Source organism: Theobroma cacao, chromosome 9 (assembly GCF_053813885.1).
Source record: "Theobroma cacao isolate CCN51 chromosome 9, ASM5381388v1, whole genome shotgun sequence".
Taxonomy (NCBI): Eukaryota; Viridiplantae; Streptophyta; class Magnoliopsida; order Malvales; family Malvaceae; genus Theobroma; species Theobroma cacao.
The window spans coordinates 39,369,704-39,390,327 of record NC_142647.1 but is presented as its reverse complement, the minus strand read 5'-3'; the positions used below and the strand labels follow the sequence as shown (position 1 = coordinate 39,390,327).

The following is a 20,624-nucleotide window of genomic DNA, read 5'->3' as shown; positions in this document are numbered from 1 at the left end:
GTAAACTAGTTGATACCCCTATGGCTTTTGAAAATAAACTGTATAGAGAAGATGATGCTCCAGCTACAAACATGTCTTAGTATAGAAGTTTGGTGGGTTGTCTACTATATTTAACAACATCTAGATTTGACATAATGCATGCAGCAAGTGTTTTGTTAAGATACATGCAAAATCCTTCTAAGACTCATATGATAGTAGCAAAACGAGGCCTACGATACATCAAAGGAACTATAAAATGTGGACTCAAGTATATCCATAAAAAAAAGTGGAAAACTTATGAGATTTTGTGATAGTGACTAGGTCAATTGTTCATTTGATGCCAACAACACCACAAGTTTTTTTTTTTGTGCTTGGAAGTGCTGTATTTGCGTGGAATTCAAAAAAACAGGAAACAATGGCTCAATCTTTTGTTGAAGCCGAATAAGTGGTTGTTGCCTCTATTGCCAACCTGCACTTTGGCTAAGAAAAATTCTAAATTACTTGAGTTTTAAACAAGTTTGTGAGACAACAATTTGGCTTGACAACCAATTCGCAACAGCCATTGCCAAGAACGCAGTACAACGTGGTCGTACCAAGCATATCAAAGTCAGATATCATGCAATGAGAGATGCTATAAAGAATGAAGAAATCAGTGTAAAATATTGCAATACAGATGAACAGGTTGCAGATATCTGCATGAAAGGATTAGGCAAAGATAAATTTCTTACTTTCAGATCAAAGTTGGGTTTGTGCAAGACAGAACTCAAGGTGGTGTGTTAAAAAATGAACTCTGTCTAGACATTCAGATGTTTTTCATTGTTGTTCGCAGGTGGTCCCTCGTTGCAAGAAGAGAGATAATCACGTATAAGTGGGTTATGTGATTCATTAACCCATGCGGTACCGTTTTTAGTGTTACAAGTTAATATAGAAAATGTGGTGGTTTAAAAGAGACCATGTTCATTGATTATGAGTGGGTAAGAAATGGTACTTTGTATGTGCTATAATAGTAGTTATGGGATCCACATTTCATTTTTTTTTTATTGGTTTAGATACTTGCGTGTTGTTTTAACTTCACTTTTTCATTCTCAAATTTTCTTTCTCCATTAAAATTTCTGATTTAATTTATAATGTGTTAAATTTATCAAAAAGTAAAATTTATAAATTTATGTGTCAATGAAAAATTTTTGACGTGCATCTATATCAAGACGTTGAAGAATGTTGTCCTCAAGTCATTTTGATTTGGTGCCAAGGCAGCTGTAAATGAAATTAATTGTTCTACGAAGTTATCTGAAGCTAGAACTAGAAAATTGCTCCATTTAGTGAGGGAAGAGGATATAAATTACAACATGCGACCTTTGTTCAGAGAATGAAAATATCTATTTATCTCAAAACTTGGTGGTACATGGAGAATATTCGTTCTTATATATCTGCAAATGTATTGTACGAAGTAATCGCATTAGGCTTTTAAAAGCAGAACTGTTTCGCTCTCTGATTTGTACAGAAGAGATCAAGAGCTCGAGACAGAAAGATTATTTCACCTATAAATTATCTTCCTAAATTTCTATAAAAGCTGGTGATTTATTGATAAGACCAGCAAGTTTGCATAATATTATAAGCTGAGAAGGTATATTACTTCTTTCACAAAACAAGTGACAAGTAGCGAAGCATTAAGAACCCTTTACCTTGACTTAATGATCTCTTCTTTCATGGCAAGGGAAAGAGAACATAGACTCCCTCCACTCTCCACCCTTACCCCAGGCATGACCACTGCTCGACTTCCTATAAACCCGCCTTCTCCAATTCTGATTTTCCCAAACTTAACTTTCCCGCCTTCTCCTTCATATATGTGTCCAAACAAGTGAGCTTCCCTTCCTACACATCCTCCTCTCTCAATCTCCACCATTTCAGGATTCAGTGAAGCTCCCATGCTATCCACATACACCCCTTGGTCCAGTTCTATATCTGAACCCATTAACTTCATCCATAGCACGAACAAAATAGATCCACTAGTCATTTCCATGAAATATTCCCCCACTAGTGTTCTAAAAGCTTGCCAGATGGTGTCCATGAAGACCCCTTTGCTCCAAATCTGTACTGTTTCACCTTCATTCTTCTTTCCCACAAGAATCCATTTGGCCACAACACAAGTTAATGCAGCTATAAGTCCGGAAGAAACCCAAAGCAACGGAAGCAACCAATGTAGGGGGAATTTCTTTGACTCCTTCATGTAAAGAACAGAACTTAAAGGTGCAAAAACTGCTAATCCCAAGAGGAAATAAGGGAGCACAGTTTGTAGTAATGGTTGAGCAAAAATTGCCCACGAGGTTTGATACCACGTTCTTTCCAAGGTCACTTTCCCTGTTTCCTTTTTCTCCAATGCTGCTGCCATTGGACAGCCTGAAAGGTCTACTTTTACATCAGATTGCTCAAGAAAGATCTTCCAGGCCTCCGGAAGTGGTTCCTTATTTCGCAAGCGTTGGCAAATCTCATAGATAAGAGAGCGACCATGATCAATAGAAGCACTCTGAGAGGATGTTGAAGCCCGGATGACATCAACCTCATGGCATCTGAGAAAAGGATTAAACTCTAGTGCTTCTGCTTCTTCCTTGGTGAGATTTTGTTCAATATAAATCTCACCAACATTGATATAAGGGAACTCAGTCTCATCCCATGGTTTAGTGCAGTCAAGTGCAATGTCACGTGTGGCTTCATCTTGTGGAACTGGCCGGACTTGTAATTGGAAGATGTAGCGAACACCACCAGAACTTATGCGGTGCTGGAAATCTTCAGCAAGGAAAAGTAGGGGGCGGGTATCTTTATCATCCCTTGGAATGGCACCTGTTTCTGGTGGGAGAATCCCAGTAGGTTCCACCTTCCCAGCATCCTCACTGATACTTTCATCATAAGGTCTCAACTTGAATTTCACATACGATTCCTCTCCATCTGCGAATCGAAGAAGCCTAACAAAATTTGAGTAATAATGCAACTCTGTATATGAGTTAGCTTGGCAAAGGGACATCCACACTGCATTACGGACATGTGGGACTCGCTTTACATGCTCTTCTCTTGCAGCAAGCCCACACACAAGCCATGTTGCAAAATCGGATATTGTGCGAGCATAAAACGCCTTGCCAGTTTTAAGTGTTAAGTCAAGGAGTGGGGTGTTATTCTCTGCAAGTATTCTCACTGCAGCACCGCGAGCATCTATTCTTGCATCATCATCAGCACTCAAGCTATTGCTATGTCTAACTACGACACCATAGCATTTTCCAGGGTGCAAAATCTTGTGATCTGGAAAGCCTTCTATCTTGTCATATACTTTCAAATAGCCATTCCCTCCAACACCAATTCGATGAAAATATCTTGATTTAACCTTCAAAGTAGTAGAAGCTAAACTTGCCGCCAGATTTCCTACTATTTTCTTATATTTCATGTCCATTTCTTCTATCCGGTCATCCAAAGCGTGCTTGGTATTCTTGACCATGGTCGGAGTTTGAGATCCAACATAAACACCACCTCTTTGTAGAACTGTGTTTTCTGGAGCCACTGAAAGTGCACCAAGAATTACATCCTTTTCAACTAAAGAGCCAGGGAGGATTAGGCTTTGACTCCCGACAACTGAATTATCTTGCACCTCAACTTTCTTGCGAATAAAACCATTGCATGTATAGAATCCGGTAACGATTCTGCTAAAGTCACCAAGATGAACACCATCCCCGATTTTGACCAGCTCTGGATCTGAAATTGGATTGATAGCTCTGATTGAACAATGTTGCCCAACCTTGGCACCCAAAAGCCTTAAGTACATACAAAAAGCTTCTGTTCCAGAAAGAAGTTTGGCAAATCTGAGGTGGCAAGCAATGGTAATTCGGTGTCCAAGGAATACCTTGACATGAGATTGCTTTGACTGTTGTCTCTCAGTAAGAAGATGGGTTAAAGCGCATGTAAGGAAACTGAGTATTATGCCATGAGCTAAGTAAGCAACGGCAACTGAGATGGCAAAGCTTGCTGGATTCAATGTGATGCTAGCAAACATGGTAACGTATGCAATAACCGCTAAAGGAATCCAATGTACGGCTCCAGATATGCAAACAAATGCAAAGTGTTCAGCGGAAGGAGGAGTTTTGGAGAGCCAAACGCATAGGAAATACAGAATAGCTGCTGAGAAACCGCTAAGGAAACCCACCAAGTAGATGCCCATGAAGTGGGACATGGTCTTATTTGGAGTAGCATTTGATAGCCCTGTGCTCTGAAACCATGGTAGAAGAGACAATAAATGATCAATTTCCAACTTATCTCATTAAGAAGAAAGGGAGAAGAAGAAAGAGAAGAGTTCATATACATCAAATCCTATATGACATTTTCTTAATGATACTAGTAGAATTAAGCACTATGAGCTTGATCATTAGTACGGATTGTATTTGAGACTAAAGGCCCTAACTTTTATTATTCAAGTAATCAAAGAATTGCATTATTAACTTAACAATATCTTCTATAAGAATCTTCAAAAAAAAAAAATATCTTCTATAAGAAATTCCAATTAATTTCACCAGTTTACTAAGATGCTAAGTTTGTAGAAAGTTGTTTGCTAACAGCGGACACTTTGTCCAAGCTCTATGTGTTGAGTCTAAGATTTAAGCTAGTCCTATTTTTTCCACCCATCCCTTCAAGCACCCATCTCCAGTTCTCCCTTCTTTGTGTGCATGCCGGTTTAGTTTTAGTGATTTAAGAAACTTCAGGAAGATCATGTTGCCTTTAAGGAAGTAGCATGTGTAATAGCAAAAGATATGTGCAAGATACTATATTTCTTATATAAATATTTATTAAGAAATACAATTGCGCCATATTTATATTATCAATGATGAAAGTTGCAACCTTAAAACTAGAATCAAATGAAAGAAATCCTAACTGCTTAGTTAATGCAATAATTTTTCTCTGCAGTTATGGTGACTTTATACATGTCTTGATCAGCTATGTTATTTGCTACTTTTGAACCATAAAACCTGGAGATTTGAAAGTGCTAAGTACTTACTTTTTGGGCATTGTTAGCCTTGGCTGATCTGATTATGGGTGTGCCTCCTTCACTCTTCTGTAGGGGCAATATTTCAGCTCCTACTCCCAATACACTACCCTTTTGGATCACTGTATATGGCCCAATTGTTGAATTTCGGCCAATTCTAATGGAGTGGAAGCTTAGTATTCCATTCTTCACCTCATGGCTTTGAATTAGTGCCCCTTCTGCAACCACAGCTCCATCTCCAATTGAAACTAAAGATGGGTCCGTAATGTCAACAGTATCTAGCAAAACTGACGACCCAATTCTTGCTCCAAGCATCTCAAACCAGTAATTTAAGAATACCGTTCCTCTCAAATGCTCTGCAAATACTTTTGAAGATATTTGTTGGACCTTGTAAAGTGCCCACCACTTAACAAAATCAATTGACCAAATGGAAATGTCATGACTGAGTGCATAGTTTGGTCTCAAGAATGGATTTCCAAAGACAGCTATGCATATGCAAGTTAAAGCCATGCAGAGGATCCAAACAAGTGGTGCAATGGCCAAATATATCAAATAGGTCGACCAGTGTATTCCGCCTGTTGTTGTGTGGCTCACGGAGGTGAAAGTCATGAATGCAGAAACTGATAAATATGCAGGCACACTCAACATGATAGACACGACGATTAGAGCCAGAAATTGTAGACACCAGAAACCCACTTGGCGGTATATCGATACTTCCACCAGATACTCATCAGAATCGAGATCAGGTTCAGGAAGAAGGGATGAAGTTGTCATAAGTTCAGGTTTAGACTTTGCTATGAGATTCTCTGAGAAGTTTGCCAAGTCCACAATGCAGGTTGCAGTGAAGATATCTACTGCTCCAACTGGCACGCCTAGATAATCTGAAAGCTTTTGAGCTGCTCTGACAACACCAATTGAATCAATTCCATACGAGGCAAGGCTTTCAGTAGCAGAAATATTCTTGGTGGGGATCCCGGTTAGCTCAGAGATTAGGCCTTTCAGGAATTCTACAATGTCCTTATTTCTCAATCTTGGACTTGGTAAAGGAGAACTCAAAAGTTGACGAGGTGTTCTTCCTTCTTTACAAGTCCCAGTAGTGAATGATCGGACCAAAGTTCTCTTTGAAAAGGTTGGTTCTTGGACAATGTTCAAAGATCCCTCAGTAAATTGTTTGAGGCATTCAAATCTCTTGATCTTTCCGGATGTTGTTTTACTGATGGTCTTTGGCTTGATCAGTTTGATGGCAGCAACATTAACACCGTGTTCTTCTGTAACACGTGTTTTAATTTGTTCAATGATGTCCTTATCAACAGGTTTTCCATCTCTAACTTCTGCAATTACGACAAGGCCAACATTGTCAGAACCATCTGGAACTGAAATTCCTTTCTCCGATAGGACTTCCTCTGGAACACCAATGACAGCACAACAACCAGGCCGTAAAAGTTCAGATGAGCTCTCAACCGTCTTTTCTACATCTGCTGAGTAAATATTCCTTCCTGCTACAATTATTATATCCTTGATTCTTCCGGTGATGAACAATTTTCCATCAATGATTCGTCCCAAGTCTCCAGTTCTAGTGTATTTTCTTCCAGTGCGATTTTTTAGCTCATTTCTAAATGTTTGGTGGCTATATTCTTCCCTACCCCAATAACCAATGCCAGCACTTGGACTACTAATCCATATCTCTCCTTCTTTTCCAACTTCTTCAAGCTCTACACCAGTCTCTGGATCAACTATTCTTATCTCAACATCTTGATTACCTGGATCAACATAACCACAACAAACTCTTCCCTGCCAATCAACCAAGATGGGCTTCCCTTCTCCATAAGCACAACTGACAAAGACGCAATTTTCAGCCAAGCCATAGCCAGGAGCCATCACCTCTTGAGAAAGGCCAAATGGATGAGTGAGCTCAACAAATCTTCCCAGAGTTCTCTGTCTTAGTGGCTCAGCAGCAACCATGAGGAAAATAAGGGAAGAAAGGTCATAGTTCCAAACCTTATCCTCAAACTCCAGTCTTCGAACCACTAGCTCAAAAGCAAAATTGGGGCCAGCACTGTGAGTTGCTTGGTATTTGCTCATGATCTGAAGCCACATGAGGGGGTTTCTGATGAACGTCATTGGGGAAAACAGTATTGCCGAGCCACCACTAACCATTGCAGTAAAAAGTCCCCCAATGAGGCCCATGTCATGGTATTGAGGAAGCCAACTGACTAATACAGTCTTTGAGGTGCTCTTGTATATCTTTCGCATCAACTTCACATTATGAATAAGCCCGCTGTGAGTAATCATGACCCCTTTGGCATCACCAGTTGACCCAGATGTAAATTGCAAAAAGCATATGTCATTTGGCTGAGGTTCGGGTTGATCAGCTATGTCATTGAGAAGTACTTTCTTGAAGTTCTTGATCCATGAATCCGTGTGCAACCAAGGAAGATTAGGCCAGTTAGCTGATGATTTTCCATTCTTTCCAGTCAATGAGAGTAGATTCTTCACCATACCAGCCCGAACTGCTGAGTGATAGACAATAGTTGATAAAATTGCCACTGCGCCACATGATTTGGCAATATTTTCAATCTTTAAAAGTGCTTGTCCGCCTCTTTGTAGAGGATCTGGAGGAAGAACTGGAACTGGTAGCACCTTTGCTCTTAAGCAACCAAAAAATGCATCAATGAAGTCCAGACCTGGAACATAGACTAATAGAACCCTGTCACCGGGCTTGATGGCTGGTTTTCTGCTTGTCAAGATCTTGTGAGCGATGGAGAAAGCATTAGCATGAAGTTCTGCATAAGTCCTTTCGCCGAACGCTGCACCTTCCTCGTTAATCCACGTATAAAGTGTTTTGCTTTGAATAACTTCATGAGTTCCCCAGTGCTTCAAATAGCCATCTAGTGTGGACAGATCAGGAAATTGCACTCCTGGGTCTTCACCTAATTCTTTGGGATTTCTATTCCCACAATCTGATTTTAATGGAAATAAACTCTGCAAAAATCACATTATAAGTCAAGTTCTGGTTTGGATCTTTGATTTTAAGCAAACAATTCGGAACATAAATTTCACAGTAAAAAATCGATCGCCTTAAGCATGTAATTATGTATATTACCTTAACATATGGAAGCACTGGCGGAGAATTGTTATTGGCAAAGTGCTTGCAGACTAGGGCCATTGCATAAGAAGAATTCCTCTCTGTAAGCTCAAATGCCGTAAGCCCACCAACGTAGTAAGTATTCCTTTTACCTTGAAGTTCAGACTCTATGCGCTCGTAAAATCCATTCTTCATATCTGTAGTAAAATTAAAATATCAGCATCCATCTGGCATAGTTCAATGGTCTAGCAGCAGCTGCTTTAGCATACCTTGACTAGAAACGTGAGGGAAATACTTAAATCGTCGTTGTAGAACCACCTGCTCAACTTCTCCTCCCATGGTTTCAACTGCCTTTATTGCAAGCTCACAGACAGTTGCTCCTCGTATATTAAGGGAGTTGCCATATGACCAGAACAAGAAAATGTCAGCATCAGCGAAAAATCTCTGCATTGCAACAGGTTGTCCAATTGTTGCGGGATCGTCCATATATTCGCCAAAGTAATAAAAACCAACAGGCATATCTTCTAGCCCTTTTATTTTCAAGGCAGTGGTGTAGTAGTCAATTGTCATTACTTTACTGAACAGCTCCTTTTCAAGATCATTCAAATCCATTACTCCAGTTTCATTCTCTGTGCAAAAACACTCGGTTGAGCTTCTTGTGGGCAGGGCAGAAAAGAAAAAAAGAGAAAGGAGGAAAAGAAGAAAAAGAAGCTAGGCTTACAGAAGTTGACGAACCTGCAGGATGTGAAAGTGGTGATCTATATGTTTTCCCATTCTTGAAAGGAAAGGCTCCTGAAACGATCAACTTATCGAACTCCATAACATCAGAATCCCCATTAACGTTTTTAACATCAATACTGACACCAAGAGCATTTCGTCTCACTGCCAATACTTCAGCGTTACAAATGACTTTCACTGGAAGAGACTTACTGATCTTCTCCCAAAAACTTGTGTATCCACCTTTAAAACGTCGTATTTTTCCAGCCATTGAAGTTCTTGTGAACTCGTGGACGTAGGCATAAGGCATGTCTTGAACGAATCCATAACCAGAAGCAGTGTATCCATAAGCTACAGATTTTGGAACAGATTTAAATCCATGACCCTCGAGATAGGTTGGGGTTAAGTCTGCAGCTAAGTCGCTCACAGCATTGACACCAATTCGATTCGAAGCCTTTGCTTTATCCTGTGAAAAGTAAAATGGATTCTTAAACTAACTCCCGACTTAATAGTCTGGAAACAATGAAAGTAGCAACTAACCTGAAGTTCTAATGTTAGTGAGATCATGGACACATAATCATCCGCAACTTTAATATCCTGATACTTCCCTGTAGAACTGTCTATATGGGCAAGCTTGTGGGAGTCCATTTCTTCGAGTTCAGACCCAATCTCTTTTGCCAAGTGAAAGATGACTGGTGCGCTGTTTGCAGCAAGAACTTGGCCACCTAAATCATAGATCTTTCCTGCATGATGACATATGGCACAAGTAGTTAACATACAGAGCATTAAATTTAAATAATAATAAGAAGAAACTCATTTTAGTACCTTGTATTTCAACTGATTCACACATTCCACCTACTGTATGATACTTCTCTAATATGGTTACATTATTATAACCAAGCTTGATTAGCGCATAGGCAGCAGATATGCCACTAGGACCAGCCCCTATGATCCCAATACTTGTGTTTGTAGGGAGGCATGGATGCAACTTGGAGAATTGATCTTCTATTGATTTTCCTTGGTCCATTTTTGACAAGTTTAGACCTCCTACCAGCAGTGACTGTTGAACTCAAGAAAAAAATCTTGTCCAACTTCCGTACATTGTTAATTTCCAGTTTCTGCAGAGAACCACAGTACAAGGATAAATCAAATAAAGTCCTGAATTTAAAAACGGAACTTGAGGGTGCAAAAAGGATGCTCTTATGCATCTTCTTGTCTATTCTGGTTAAGAAAGAAGGCTTACATAACCTCTAAAATCGACACATGAACAGAAGGACAAACATATATAGTTGAGATAACAATTCTAGCAAGAAGCTGACAGGGGAGAAATGTGCATCATACAAATTTATCATGAAGAAAATCCAAAATGCAATAAAACTTCATAGTAACTAGCTACTTTCATCATCGCTGCAACTATTTAGAACATTAATGAATTTACTTTAATAAATACTGCAGCCTGGTTCTGCAAGAATCGCAATAAAAAAGAAGAGTGCTCGATAAAACAAATTAAACACCAAAAATCTGAAGTTGTTTGGCATGGTGGTTGTCACACCACAATTTTCTGCCTATGCAGAAAGACATTTTGCTTAGTGCAGCAAACGTAACACGAAGCAAATGGAAGCGAAAAGCCTGAGAACAATAGCAAAACTAGAAGAGGCTGTCTTGGCAGACTAAAAAACCATGTGTGAGATAAAAGACTTGTATGGAAACAAAACCTTACAAATTATAAAGAATGCAGAGTACGACGTCTTTTCCACACCGGCGTGAACATTTCCGAACACAGTATGAACCACTCCCTGTTATGCCATGACATGACCCCCACAACCACAATCTAAAAAATCAAACCTTGTAGACGTCCTAACAACACAAAGCATATTACATTCTTCTTTCTTATACCCTTCGCTTCCATTTTCTTTCCAAACTCAAATTTAAGAACATATATTCTACCCCACCAACAAAAACAAACACATTGGTTCTTCAGTAAATGTATTATATATGTTTCAATCAGAAACTAATAACAAATGAATATATGACACTAGGCGGTAATAAGTTTAGAAGCAGCAAGAATCTAACCTTGGAGCTGAAGTTGGCAAAAGAGTCTGAGACCAAATGGCGAAACAAGTGGAGAAAAGAATAAGAATTATAGAAAGCGTCAAAGAAGCTGAAGACGCCGTATCTCCATACATGAAATCTGCTGAGATCACAGTCGAATTTAAAGACGGAGAGATTCCTGTAGCCTCCATCAAGAAGACGACAAATCTCACTGTTGTTAATATTCGAGATTCCTCGTTTACTCCGAGCATGTTCTTTCTGTTTCGCAAATTCGGTTTCTTTGATGCTCATCCTTTCCTGTCGAAGCTTGGGAACACCGTCGCTTAAAATGAACAACATTAATAACGACTAAAATGTCTCTTCCTGTGCATTCATTCATGCACACTTATGCATGTGTTTCTATATGTTCATATACCTTTTAACAACAATGTAAAGGAATCTATCGGGAACCAAGAGATAGGAAAAGACGATCAGTTGGATTTCTTGGAAACGATTATGTGTCTTTTGTGGATTCAGTGGGTCGAGTACTCGAGTTTAGTGTCCCATTCTAATTGTTGATTCTCCCATTTTTTTCATCGTAAACCTGTGTTTTCATCGTAATCGAAAACAATTTTTTTGATTGCATACCAGGAAATTCAAGGAACAACAATTTAAACTTCCAATCTTTAACTTTTGAAAGACATACAGAGAGTTGTTAAGTTCCATCTGGATTCTTCCCCGTATTAAAATTCGTACAAGTGATACTCAAGAATTGTTGAGTTTTCAAAGAAAAGATATCCAGAAATCTAAAACTTGAAGAACAGAGGTAGAGAACAAAGAAGGGCAAAGTGATGAATTAGTGAAAACTGGAAGCGGCCAATATTCATTTCATATGATGCTGATATACAAGCATTTTAAAATAAGAAACTACCCGAGCTTAGATTTAGCTTGGGAAAGCAACCACGAGAAAACAGGAACAAAATAGCTAAGCTCAGAAAACCAGTATAGTTTTCTGCGCAATAACGACTTCAGTGAGTAACAACCAAGTGGCTGTTAATCCTTGCAAAGAAAGCCTCAAAACGACCAGGAGGCCTTCGACACTTGAAATGACAGTAGGTGATTATATTTCACTAAACATAAAACACGACAAAAATAAACACCATACAAAGATTTTCCGTTTTGGAGAGCTCAATTTAGTAAAGCTGATACGAAGACCTTTTCATGTCCATGATTGTTTTCTTCAACCTTTAAGTGACCTTTTTTCCCACCAAAACATTGCTACTTTAGTCTACCAGACTTAGATCACTTTTTAACACACCCACATGATTTAATATCTGATAAACACCCAAACACGATCTCAAAAATTCAAATTTATCTCTGTTTAATCCTTTAGTAAGGATGTCAACCAATTGCTTGTCAGTTGGACGGTACTACAACTCACCTTCATTCTCTTTCCCAGCATCTCGTAGGGCATGGTATTTAACCTTGATGTGCTTGGTTCGACCACGCTCTACAAGGCTTTTAGCAAATGCAATGGCAGACTTGATAACAATTTTCAGCACTGTACCTTTCTCTTGTTTAAATCTCAAGTCAGACAAAATCTTCCTTAGCCACTGAATGTGGTTTGCAGTAGCAGCGATGTGTTGGAGTAAATAGGGTTTAGATGGAATTTAGGAAACCGGCAAAATTGACTTCAAGGCAAACCTTTCAATAGATATTATGTTTAAAATTTATTTTGTTCTTACCACTCGGTATGCAAAGGGGAATAATACGAATAGCTTTAGAGATACAATAAAGTCAATGTTTAACTTCGTCTTGCACTTTACGAGAGTAAACCTCTATATACACCCGAGGGTTTGCAAAGTTATTCAGCCTTAGAGCTTATTTTTTGCAGTAAGTAGATTATAAAAACTTTGGACGCTTTTGTAGTTGATAGGAACTTAAGTGTTTATGTTAAGAGAAAACAATACTTTTCTTACTCTTGATTTTCGGCTCTTGTTTTGTTTTTGATTTGATATGTCAAAATAGTTGATAACAAGCCCTTTATATAAGCTTGCAACTGTCTCTTCTTCAAAGACACAACCCTTTCATTAATACACCATTTTGTCTAAAAGAGATCTTTACGTTTTGCAAGACACAATCTTTGGATGAAGGTATTGTTTCAATAATCATTTTATAGAAGGACAACTATTTATTCTATAAAACATAATCTTTGAGTTATAATTTGAAATAATAACTTTTCATATTTAAACTTTAGAGCTATGATATTTTTTCAATTTGTCTCATAACCTTTGGATGTTATTTTACCAAAAGATATAAACATTCATATGAAAATCGACTTACAATCCAATAGTCACACTATGTCACTTTATGTGATATAACTTTTAAGTTAAGATAGCTTTTTATTATATGACATAATCTTTGGTTTTGAAATTACACCAATACAGTGGCTATATATTCAGCCTCTACTGATGATTGGGTCACTATGTCCTACTTTTTAGAGTTCCAAGAGAAGACTCCACTCTTAAATAAAAAGCAAAATCCTCCTGTACTCTTCGAATCATCTATTGGCCTTGCCTAGTCACTATCAGTGTACCTTTAAAGATCTCTGTTCTCTAATTTACAGTACATGAGCCCAAAATTCACAGTGCCTTTTATGTACCTTAGTATTCTCTTAGCAACTTTAAAATGCATCTTACTAGGAGACTATATGAACCTTGACAACAAACTGTGGAGAACATTATTTCCGGTTTGGTAGCAAACATATAAAATAAAAAACCAATCATACTCCTATAGACAAAACCACTAGCATCAGTTGTCTCATCATTCTTCCTAAGCTTATCTCCAGTTGATAATGGTGTATGCATAGGCTTACAAGACTCCATTTAGAACTTTTTCAAAAGATCTTTTGCATATTTTGACTGATGTATAACAATCTGATCTGCACTTTGTTGAACTTCCATTCTAAGAAAGTAAGTCATCAATCAAAGATCAATCATCTCAAAAACATTCATCACCTGATCTTTGAATTTTTTTAAATAATCAGTATTAGGTCCAGTGATCAATAGGTCATCTACATATAATGTTACAATCAACATAACTAAATCATTTGAACTCTTGATATATAGAGTAGGTTTAGTCAAGCTTCTATTAAACCCTTAATCTCTAAAATGCTTATCTATTTTTTCATATCAAGCTCTTGAAGCCTGTTTAAGACCATGTAAAGCTTTAATAAGCTTACATACCTTGTTTTCAGAACCCTTCTGTTCATATCCTTCACATTGTTGAATGCAGTCCTCTATTAAGACTTCATTTAAGAAAGCTGACTTAACATCCCAATGAAATATCTACCACCCTTCCCTAGCTGACAAAGCAGTTAGTAATCTAATTGTGTCATGCCTTGCTACAAGGGCAAAAGTCTCTAAATAATCAACTCTATAAGTTTGTGCATATCCTTTCATAACCAATATGACCTTATACTTGTTGACAGTGCCATCAGGATTTAACTTGGTCCTGTAGATCCATTTAACCCCAATGACATGTTGTGTGCTTTATTTGTCAGCTAAAGTCCAAGTTACATTCTTCAATATCGTGTTTATCTCAACATCCATTGTAGCCCTTCAATGTGCATAAGAATTTGGGTTAATGGAGCTCACTCGATCAAATTTAACATCCTTGTTGATGAATAGCTTCTTAGATTCAGGATCATAAAGTATGAAACCTTTAGAATGCTCACTGCAACTAAGATGTATAGCCAGGACAGATTTAGGATCTAGCATAGTCATTTTCTCATTTGGACCCTTGGCATAACAGATGCAACCAAAGGTTCTCAAGTGACTTACTAATGGTTTATGCTCAAACCATAGTTCATAAGGTGTTTTGAAGACTAAGGACCTTGTATAGGTCATGTTTAACAAGTAATTAGTAGTATTGATTACTTCTACCTAAAATACCCTTGGGAAGTTCTTCTCAAATGATAAGCACCTAGCCATTTTAACCAAGGTCCCATTCTTCCTTTTTAAGACACCATTGTTGTTAGGGTGAATATGTCACTGTAAGTTGGTGTTTAACACCTAGCTTTACTAAGAATTCTTTAAATTCAGCTAATGTGAATCTTAAGCCATTGTCACTTATCATAATTTTTATATTAACTTTGCTTGATTTTCAACTAAGCCTTTGAACCTTCTGAAATTTTGTAAAACTTTTAATTTGTTCTTCATGAAGAATATCTAGTAGTATCTTGTCAGATCATCAATGAACACGATGTAACACCTGTTGTTGTTTGGTGACAAAGCTTTCATTGGGCCACAAATGTTAATATGAACAAGTTCAAGTTTCTGAGAAGCCTTCCACTTTCTTTCCTTTGGAAATGACTTTCTAGATTGCTTTCCATATTGACACACTTCACACAGCTTGTCAGGTTTCATTATAGCAAAGAGGCCTTCCACAAGCTCACTAGAGACCATTTTGCTCATTTAACCATAATTAACATGTCCCAATCTCTTATGCTAGATCTTAGATAAGTTAGTTTCATTATAGTAAGCATTCAACTCAGTTTCCATTAGCTTTTAAAGGTAGCATTTGTTTCTCATTTTGACAATCAATAGTTCCACACCAACAAGGTCAAAAATGGTGCATTGCTTATCTTTCAATAACAATGCATAATGATTATCATCTAGTTGCCCTACATTATGCAGGTTTTGATCAGCTTCAGGTACATAATGCACATCATTTATGAACTTGATACCAGAAAGAATGTCCACACTTACGGTACTAATGCCAAGTATACCAAGATAAACTTCATTCCTTATTTTCACACGAGCTTTATAACTTTTATCAAGTTCAGTAAACAAGCTTTCATTATCTATAAGATGATTTAAGCACTAGCTATCAATCAACCAAATGTTCCTAGCTGATGAGATACCATCCACTTGAGCCATGAACAACAACTTTTTAGGTTCACCAGCATCTTCAACTACTGCAATTTTACCATTTACTTATAATTTCTTGTTTTTGCATACCTTCTCGACATGTCCTCGCTGATTACAAGCCCTACACTTCACATTTGGTTTGCACTAGCAATATTTTGGAGTGTGATTCTTATTTTTATAGTGAGTGCATGAAGGGTATTTTTCATTCTTCTTTCCCTGTTTTCCTTCACTGGACTACCTTTGCCTTTGAGCTTCTTTGAACCTTCACCTTTAACTCTTAAGCCTTTGGTTTTTGCAACCAAAGCATTTTCCATTGAGTCTTCAAACTTGAGGGTTCTCCTCTGCTCTTGAGCCAAGAATGCATTAATCAACTCTGTTGTTGAAATCTTGGTTAAATCTTTTGAATCTTCTAATAATGAGATCTTTGCTTTGAATCTCTCTGCAAACCTACCAGAATCTTATTCACAACTCTCCTTTCAATAACCTCTTCTCCCAATAATCTCAATTGATTCACTAACTTCATCACTTTATCTGAATACTCTTGAATATTTTCTTTTCCTTTATTCTTAGAAGTTCAAACAACCTTGACAAATTCAATACTTGCATTTGCCTTATTTGATCACTCTTTTGAAATTCCTCCCTTAGAGTGTCCCAAACTTGCTTAGGATAATCGAAATTCATAATCCTAGCAAATATAGAATTGAAACAGTAGATTGTAAGCATGAAATAGTCTTGTACCTCTTTGTTACCTCCTCATTATGCTGCTTGATTTAAGCCAAAGTGGGATAGCATGTCTTTGCACTAGAGGTTCACTACCTACCTCAACTACATCCCATAAATCAAAAGCCTTCAAGTAAGATCTCATTTTTATGACCCAAAATAAATAATTCAAGCTTGAAAAAGCTGGTGCAGTTGAAGTACTGAAGCCTACCGTTGCCATAAAAAAGTGACTCAATTAATTAGAAAATAATCAAGGTAAATAGAACAAAGTTCTTTTGTAGGTCCCTTGAGATGAAAGCTCTAATAACATGTTGAGTTTTCAAAGAAAATATTGCCAAAAATCAAAAACTTGAAGAATAAAGGTAGCAAGCAAAGAAAGAGAAAGTGATGAATTAGTGAAAACTGGAAGCACCTAATATTCATTTCATATAATGCTTATATACAAGCATTTTAAAATAAGAAACCAGTATAGCTTAGATTTAGCCTTGGGAAAGCAACCACAAGAAAACAAGAACAAAATAGCTAAACATAGAAAACCAGTATAGTTTTTTGTGCAATAACGACTTCATAGAGTAACAAACCAAGTGGTTGTTAAGCCTTACAAAGAAAGACTCAAAACAACAAAGAAAATAGGTGTACAGTCCTTTGACACTTGAAACGACACTAGATGATGACATTTCACTAAACACAAAACATGGAAAAAATTAAAACAACATAAAGATTTTTCGTTTTGGAGAGCTCAATTTAGTAAAGTTAATGCGACAACTTTTTGGTGTCCATGATTATTTTCTTCAAACTTCAAATGACCATTTCTTCCCTCCAAAACACTGTTACTTTAGTTTACCAAACTTAGATTACTTTTTAACAAGAATCAATATACACTTTTCTATGTTGACGAGTAGAAAAGTCTATATATATAATTCATAACATTCTATTTTAATGAAATTAGTTTATGAGGTATCGTCTTAATCAAAAAGGGAGACAGTACTAAAAATAAGACATAATGTAGCAATGTATAAATGGATCTCCAAAGATTTTTCCTGAATAAAAAAAATCATGATATTTAATAATAAATTTTTTGTAAAATCAAATAATTTCCTTATTCTTTCCTTAACCAATTAAATTAAATGGTGCATCATACTTCTAATTGTAAAATCAACATTGACATGTAGTATAATGATAAGTTTGGCTTCAATCTCCTTTTTTTTTTTTTTTACAAAAATCTTCATATAGTATACAAATATTTTTTCAAAAAAAGTCATTTCAATCTAAAATGTGAACTAGAAACTATGCATTGCAGAAATTTTTGTTCAAGGAGTAATTGACCATTAGGTGTAAAGTTTATTATTCCATTAATCTTATAAATACTGTCTCAATTTAACTATTTTTTAATTAAAATTATTCAATTTTTATTTATCTATTTCTAATTTATCATATATTGAATTCTAAAATACAAAACTGCTCTTTGAAAGCTTTGAATGAAGTAAATTTCAAATATAATTATAAAAATTTTTCAAAAAATAAAGCCAAAATTTTATTTAAAAAATTATCATAAAAAGTCAACTTAAGATCATGGGAGAAAGAGAAGAATGTAAGTAAAAATTAAAAAGCATAATTAATTTCGATTAGTTCTCTCTAAACTAAGGTTTATGAGAAAGAATGTCTTATGATTCAAGGTAGTCGCCAAGACAATTTTTAGATTTTGGCTCTTTCATTTTTTGGGATTGGTTCTAGTTTTAATTTTATGAAACTTGAGTAGTGAATTGTAGGGAGAATTTTCAATCAAAATGGAGAGAGCTTAGGTTGACTGAGGCGAAAACATGTCCGCTACGAATACAATAGAATCCTTTGGTAGGATCTTCTCGCACTAGAAAAGAGTTCTATTTGATAGGATCGATTTGGGAGCCCAAGTCAATTAAGAAAGATGCAATGATAAAGACATTAGGTAATATGTGGAGATTGAGGGGGCAGCTTTCAGCAAACGAAATTAGAGATAACATGTACCTATTTACTTTTACAAAAAAGAGTGATTATAAAAGAGTAGGAATCGGTAAACCATGGTGTTTTAATAGATGCTTGTTGGTTTTGAAAGAGTTTAATGAATAATATATGGATTCGACTGAGTTGGATTTTAGTATGGGGGAATTCTGGATTCAAGTTACAAGTGTCCCTTTAAAACTAATGAATGGGGAAACAGCTAAAGCAATTGGGGGTATGATCTAATGTTTTGTGAAGATTGATGGTGAGGAGGATAATTTAACATATTGTTTTTTGCATATTAGGATTTTAATGGATCTTACAAAGCCTCTAAGAAAGGGTATAATGTTAGCTTGTGAGGATAATCAGACCAAGTGGATTAGTTTTCAGTATGAACATTTGCCTAGGTTTTGAAATAGGTGTGGAGTGAGGGGCACAATGAGAAAGATTGCAAAATTCCAAGCGTAAATGAAGACTATAAAAAGGTCACTGATCAATATGGTTCCTTTTATGGTAATGCCACTGCAAAAAAAGGTTTCAAGAATTGTCATTAATGGATCTATCTCTAAAGATACTGAAAGTAAAAAGGAAAGGAACGTGGAGACAGATTGTAGTTTTAGTAAAACAAATGATACAATGGATGCAAATTCACTAACAAAAATTTGGATGAGTTTCTCTCTAATGATCAAAATTTTGTGGGTTCAAATAACCATAATGTAGTGTCAAGCTTCAGGGTGATTCTCTAATACGAGTCAAAGATGACATTAACGTGGAGCTTAGGGGTATACGTGGTGAAGATGGCAGCCATAATAACATTGAACTTGGGTGTGAGTGATTGTACGTGTCGAAAATGGTAGTAACGTGGAGACTAGGGCTATATGTGGTGAAGGTGGCAGCCTTAATGATGTCGAGCTTCAGGGTAAGTCTCTTGTACATGTCAAAGATAACAATAAAGTGGAGATTAGAGGCGTGTTTGGTATAAGTGGTGAAGATGGTAGTAATTTAGAAATTAAAGACAAGGTTGCAGCACGTGTTGAAGATGAGAATAGTGGGCAGGATGCTGTAAAGTTAATTAATTAGATGGTAAATGATGGGCCTGTGCTGCATGAGAGTGACGCATAAGTAAGGACACAAACAAAGTTGAGAAAGGAAGTGGAAAATAGCATGAAGTGTAATACCTTATTAACTAAGATCAATGGGGCTAATCTATTTACTGTAGATGTGTTACCAGCCTTAGGTTAGGGTTCTAAGGTTCATAAGCAAGTAAATCGTAAGAGGAAGAGAACGGGATAACAAGCTAAAGGGTTGGAGTATGGTAAGTGTAGCAGGGTGCATGCAGATTTAATAAATGAAACGATAGTGCAGAAGTGTCACGACAACCAGCACCGTCTAACTAAATGAGGTTAGTAAGCTAGAACTATCGAGGATTAGGGAATCCTTGTACAGTTGAAATACTGCTGAAATATTTAAGGAGTTTCAATCTCGATGTTTTATTTTTGATGGAGACTCGAAAGAATAGTGTTGAGAGGGAGAGATTAAGGTTGAGCTTTGGTTTGGACTATTGTTTTATGGTGGATTGGATTGTTAGAGCTAGCGGGCTAACTATATTATGGAAAAAGGAAATTTCCTTAGCAGTGACATCATTCTTTCTGAATCACATCAATCAGAGATTTTGTGATGAGATGAAATATGGCGATTGACAGGATTTTATGGTAATTTTAATACTTCAGATAGGCCACTAAGTTGGGGATTGCTCAAAACACTGAAAACATAGTCACAATGTCATTAGCTTTGTGTTAAGGATTTCAATGAGATATTTTATGATAGTAAAAAGTTTGGGGGTAGATAAAAATGAATGTCAAATGCGAGCATTAGAGAAGTGTGTGACAATTGTTTATTAAGAGACATGGGGTAAAAGGTCTTAGATTTACATGGTGGAATAACAGAGATGAGGAGGCTTATATACGATGCAAATTAGATTGGACTCTTGCTACTTCTAATTGATCCAATAAATTTTCTAGAAAGGCAATTTTCATGAAATCTTTAGGAGCTTCGGATCATCTAGCCTTGAAAGTGGACCTTTATTTTCAAAAAAAGGTTAATTGGAGGCGTAGATTTCATTTTGAGGTAACTTGGTTGAGGGATGACATGTGCGAGCGCATGG

General features: G+C 36.7%; 3 protein-coding genes across 3 annotated transcripts; all 3 read right to left on the bottom strand.

The window, feature by feature from the left end:
* Nucleotides 1-1,382: 1,382 nt before the first annotated feature.
* On the bottom strand, nt 1,383-8,279 carry LOC108663428 (uncharacterized). The gene is made up of 3 exons (XM_088809491.1): nt 8,103-8,279; nt 5,012-7,981; nt 1,383-4,228 (listed from the first exon to the last, which is right to left on the bottom strand). Exons 1-3 carry the CDS (start codon nt 8,277-8,279, stop codon nt 1,658-1,660), a joined length of 5,718 nt encoding a protein of 1,905 aa, XP_088665617.1. The 3' UTR covers nt 1,383-1,657.
* A 42-nt stretch (nt 8,280-8,321) lies between these two features.
* On the bottom strand, nt 8,322-9,828 carry LOC18589741 (uncharacterized). The gene is made up of 4 exons (XM_088809710.1): nt 9,627-9,828; nt 9,342-9,544; nt 8,802-9,267; nt 8,322-8,713 (listed from the first exon to the last, which is right to left on the bottom strand). Exons 1-4 carry the CDS (start codon nt 9,826-9,828, stop codon nt 8,322-8,324), a joined length of 1,263 nt encoding a protein of 420 aa, XP_088665836.1.
* A 5,572-nt stretch (nt 9,829-15,400) lies between these two features.
* On the bottom strand, nt 15,401-16,628 carry LOC148760953 (uncharacterized). The gene is made up of 4 exons (XM_088809709.1): nt 16,513-16,628; nt 16,347-16,448; nt 16,002-16,210; nt 15,401-15,696 (listed from the first exon to the last, which is right to left on the bottom strand). Exons 1-4 carry the CDS (start codon nt 16,626-16,628, stop codon nt 15,401-15,403), a joined length of 723 nt encoding a protein of 240 aa, XP_088665835.1.
* Nucleotides 16,629-20,624: the final 3,996 nt, after the last annotated feature.

Bases quoted from the DNA above. Each gene is read 5' to 3' on its own strand.
- LOC108663428 (XM_088809491.1), bottom strand. From the start codon at position 8,279: ATGAAGAATGGATTTTACGAGCGCATAGAGTCTGAACTTCAAGGTAAA. The intron at 7,982-8,102 runs GTAATATACATA...TGATTTTTGCAG, and splicing joins CAGTGCTTCCATATGTTAAG to AGTTTATTTCCATTAAAATC. The intron at 4,229-5,011 runs GTAAGTACTTAG...CCATGGTTTCAG, and splicing joins AGGCTAACAATGCCCAAAAA to AGCACAGGGCTATCAAATGC.
- LOC18589741 (XM_088809710.1), bottom strand. From the start codon at position 9,828: ATGGACCAAGGAAAATCAATAGAAGATCAATTCTCCAAGTTGCATCCA. The intron at 9,545-9,626 runs GTACTAAAATGA...GTCATCATGCAG, and splicing joins TGAATCAGTTGAAATACAAG to GAAAGATCTATGATTTAGGT. The intron at 9,268-9,341 runs GTTAGTTGCTAC...TACTTTTCACAG, and splicing joins CACTAACATTAGAACTTCAG to GATAAAGCAAAGGCTTCGAA.
- LOC148760953 (XM_088809709.1), bottom strand. From the start codon at position 16,628: ATGAGATCTTACTTGAAGGCTTTTGATTTATGGGATGTAGTTGAGGTA. The intron at 16,449-16,512 runs GTAACAAAGAGG...TATATTTGCTAG, and splicing joins TCAAGCAGCATAATGAGGAG to GATTATGAATTTCGATTATC. The intron at 16,211-16,346 runs GTTGTTTGAACT...AGATTCTGGTAG, and splicing joins CAAGTATTGAATTTGTCAAG to GTTTGCAGAGAGATTCAAAG.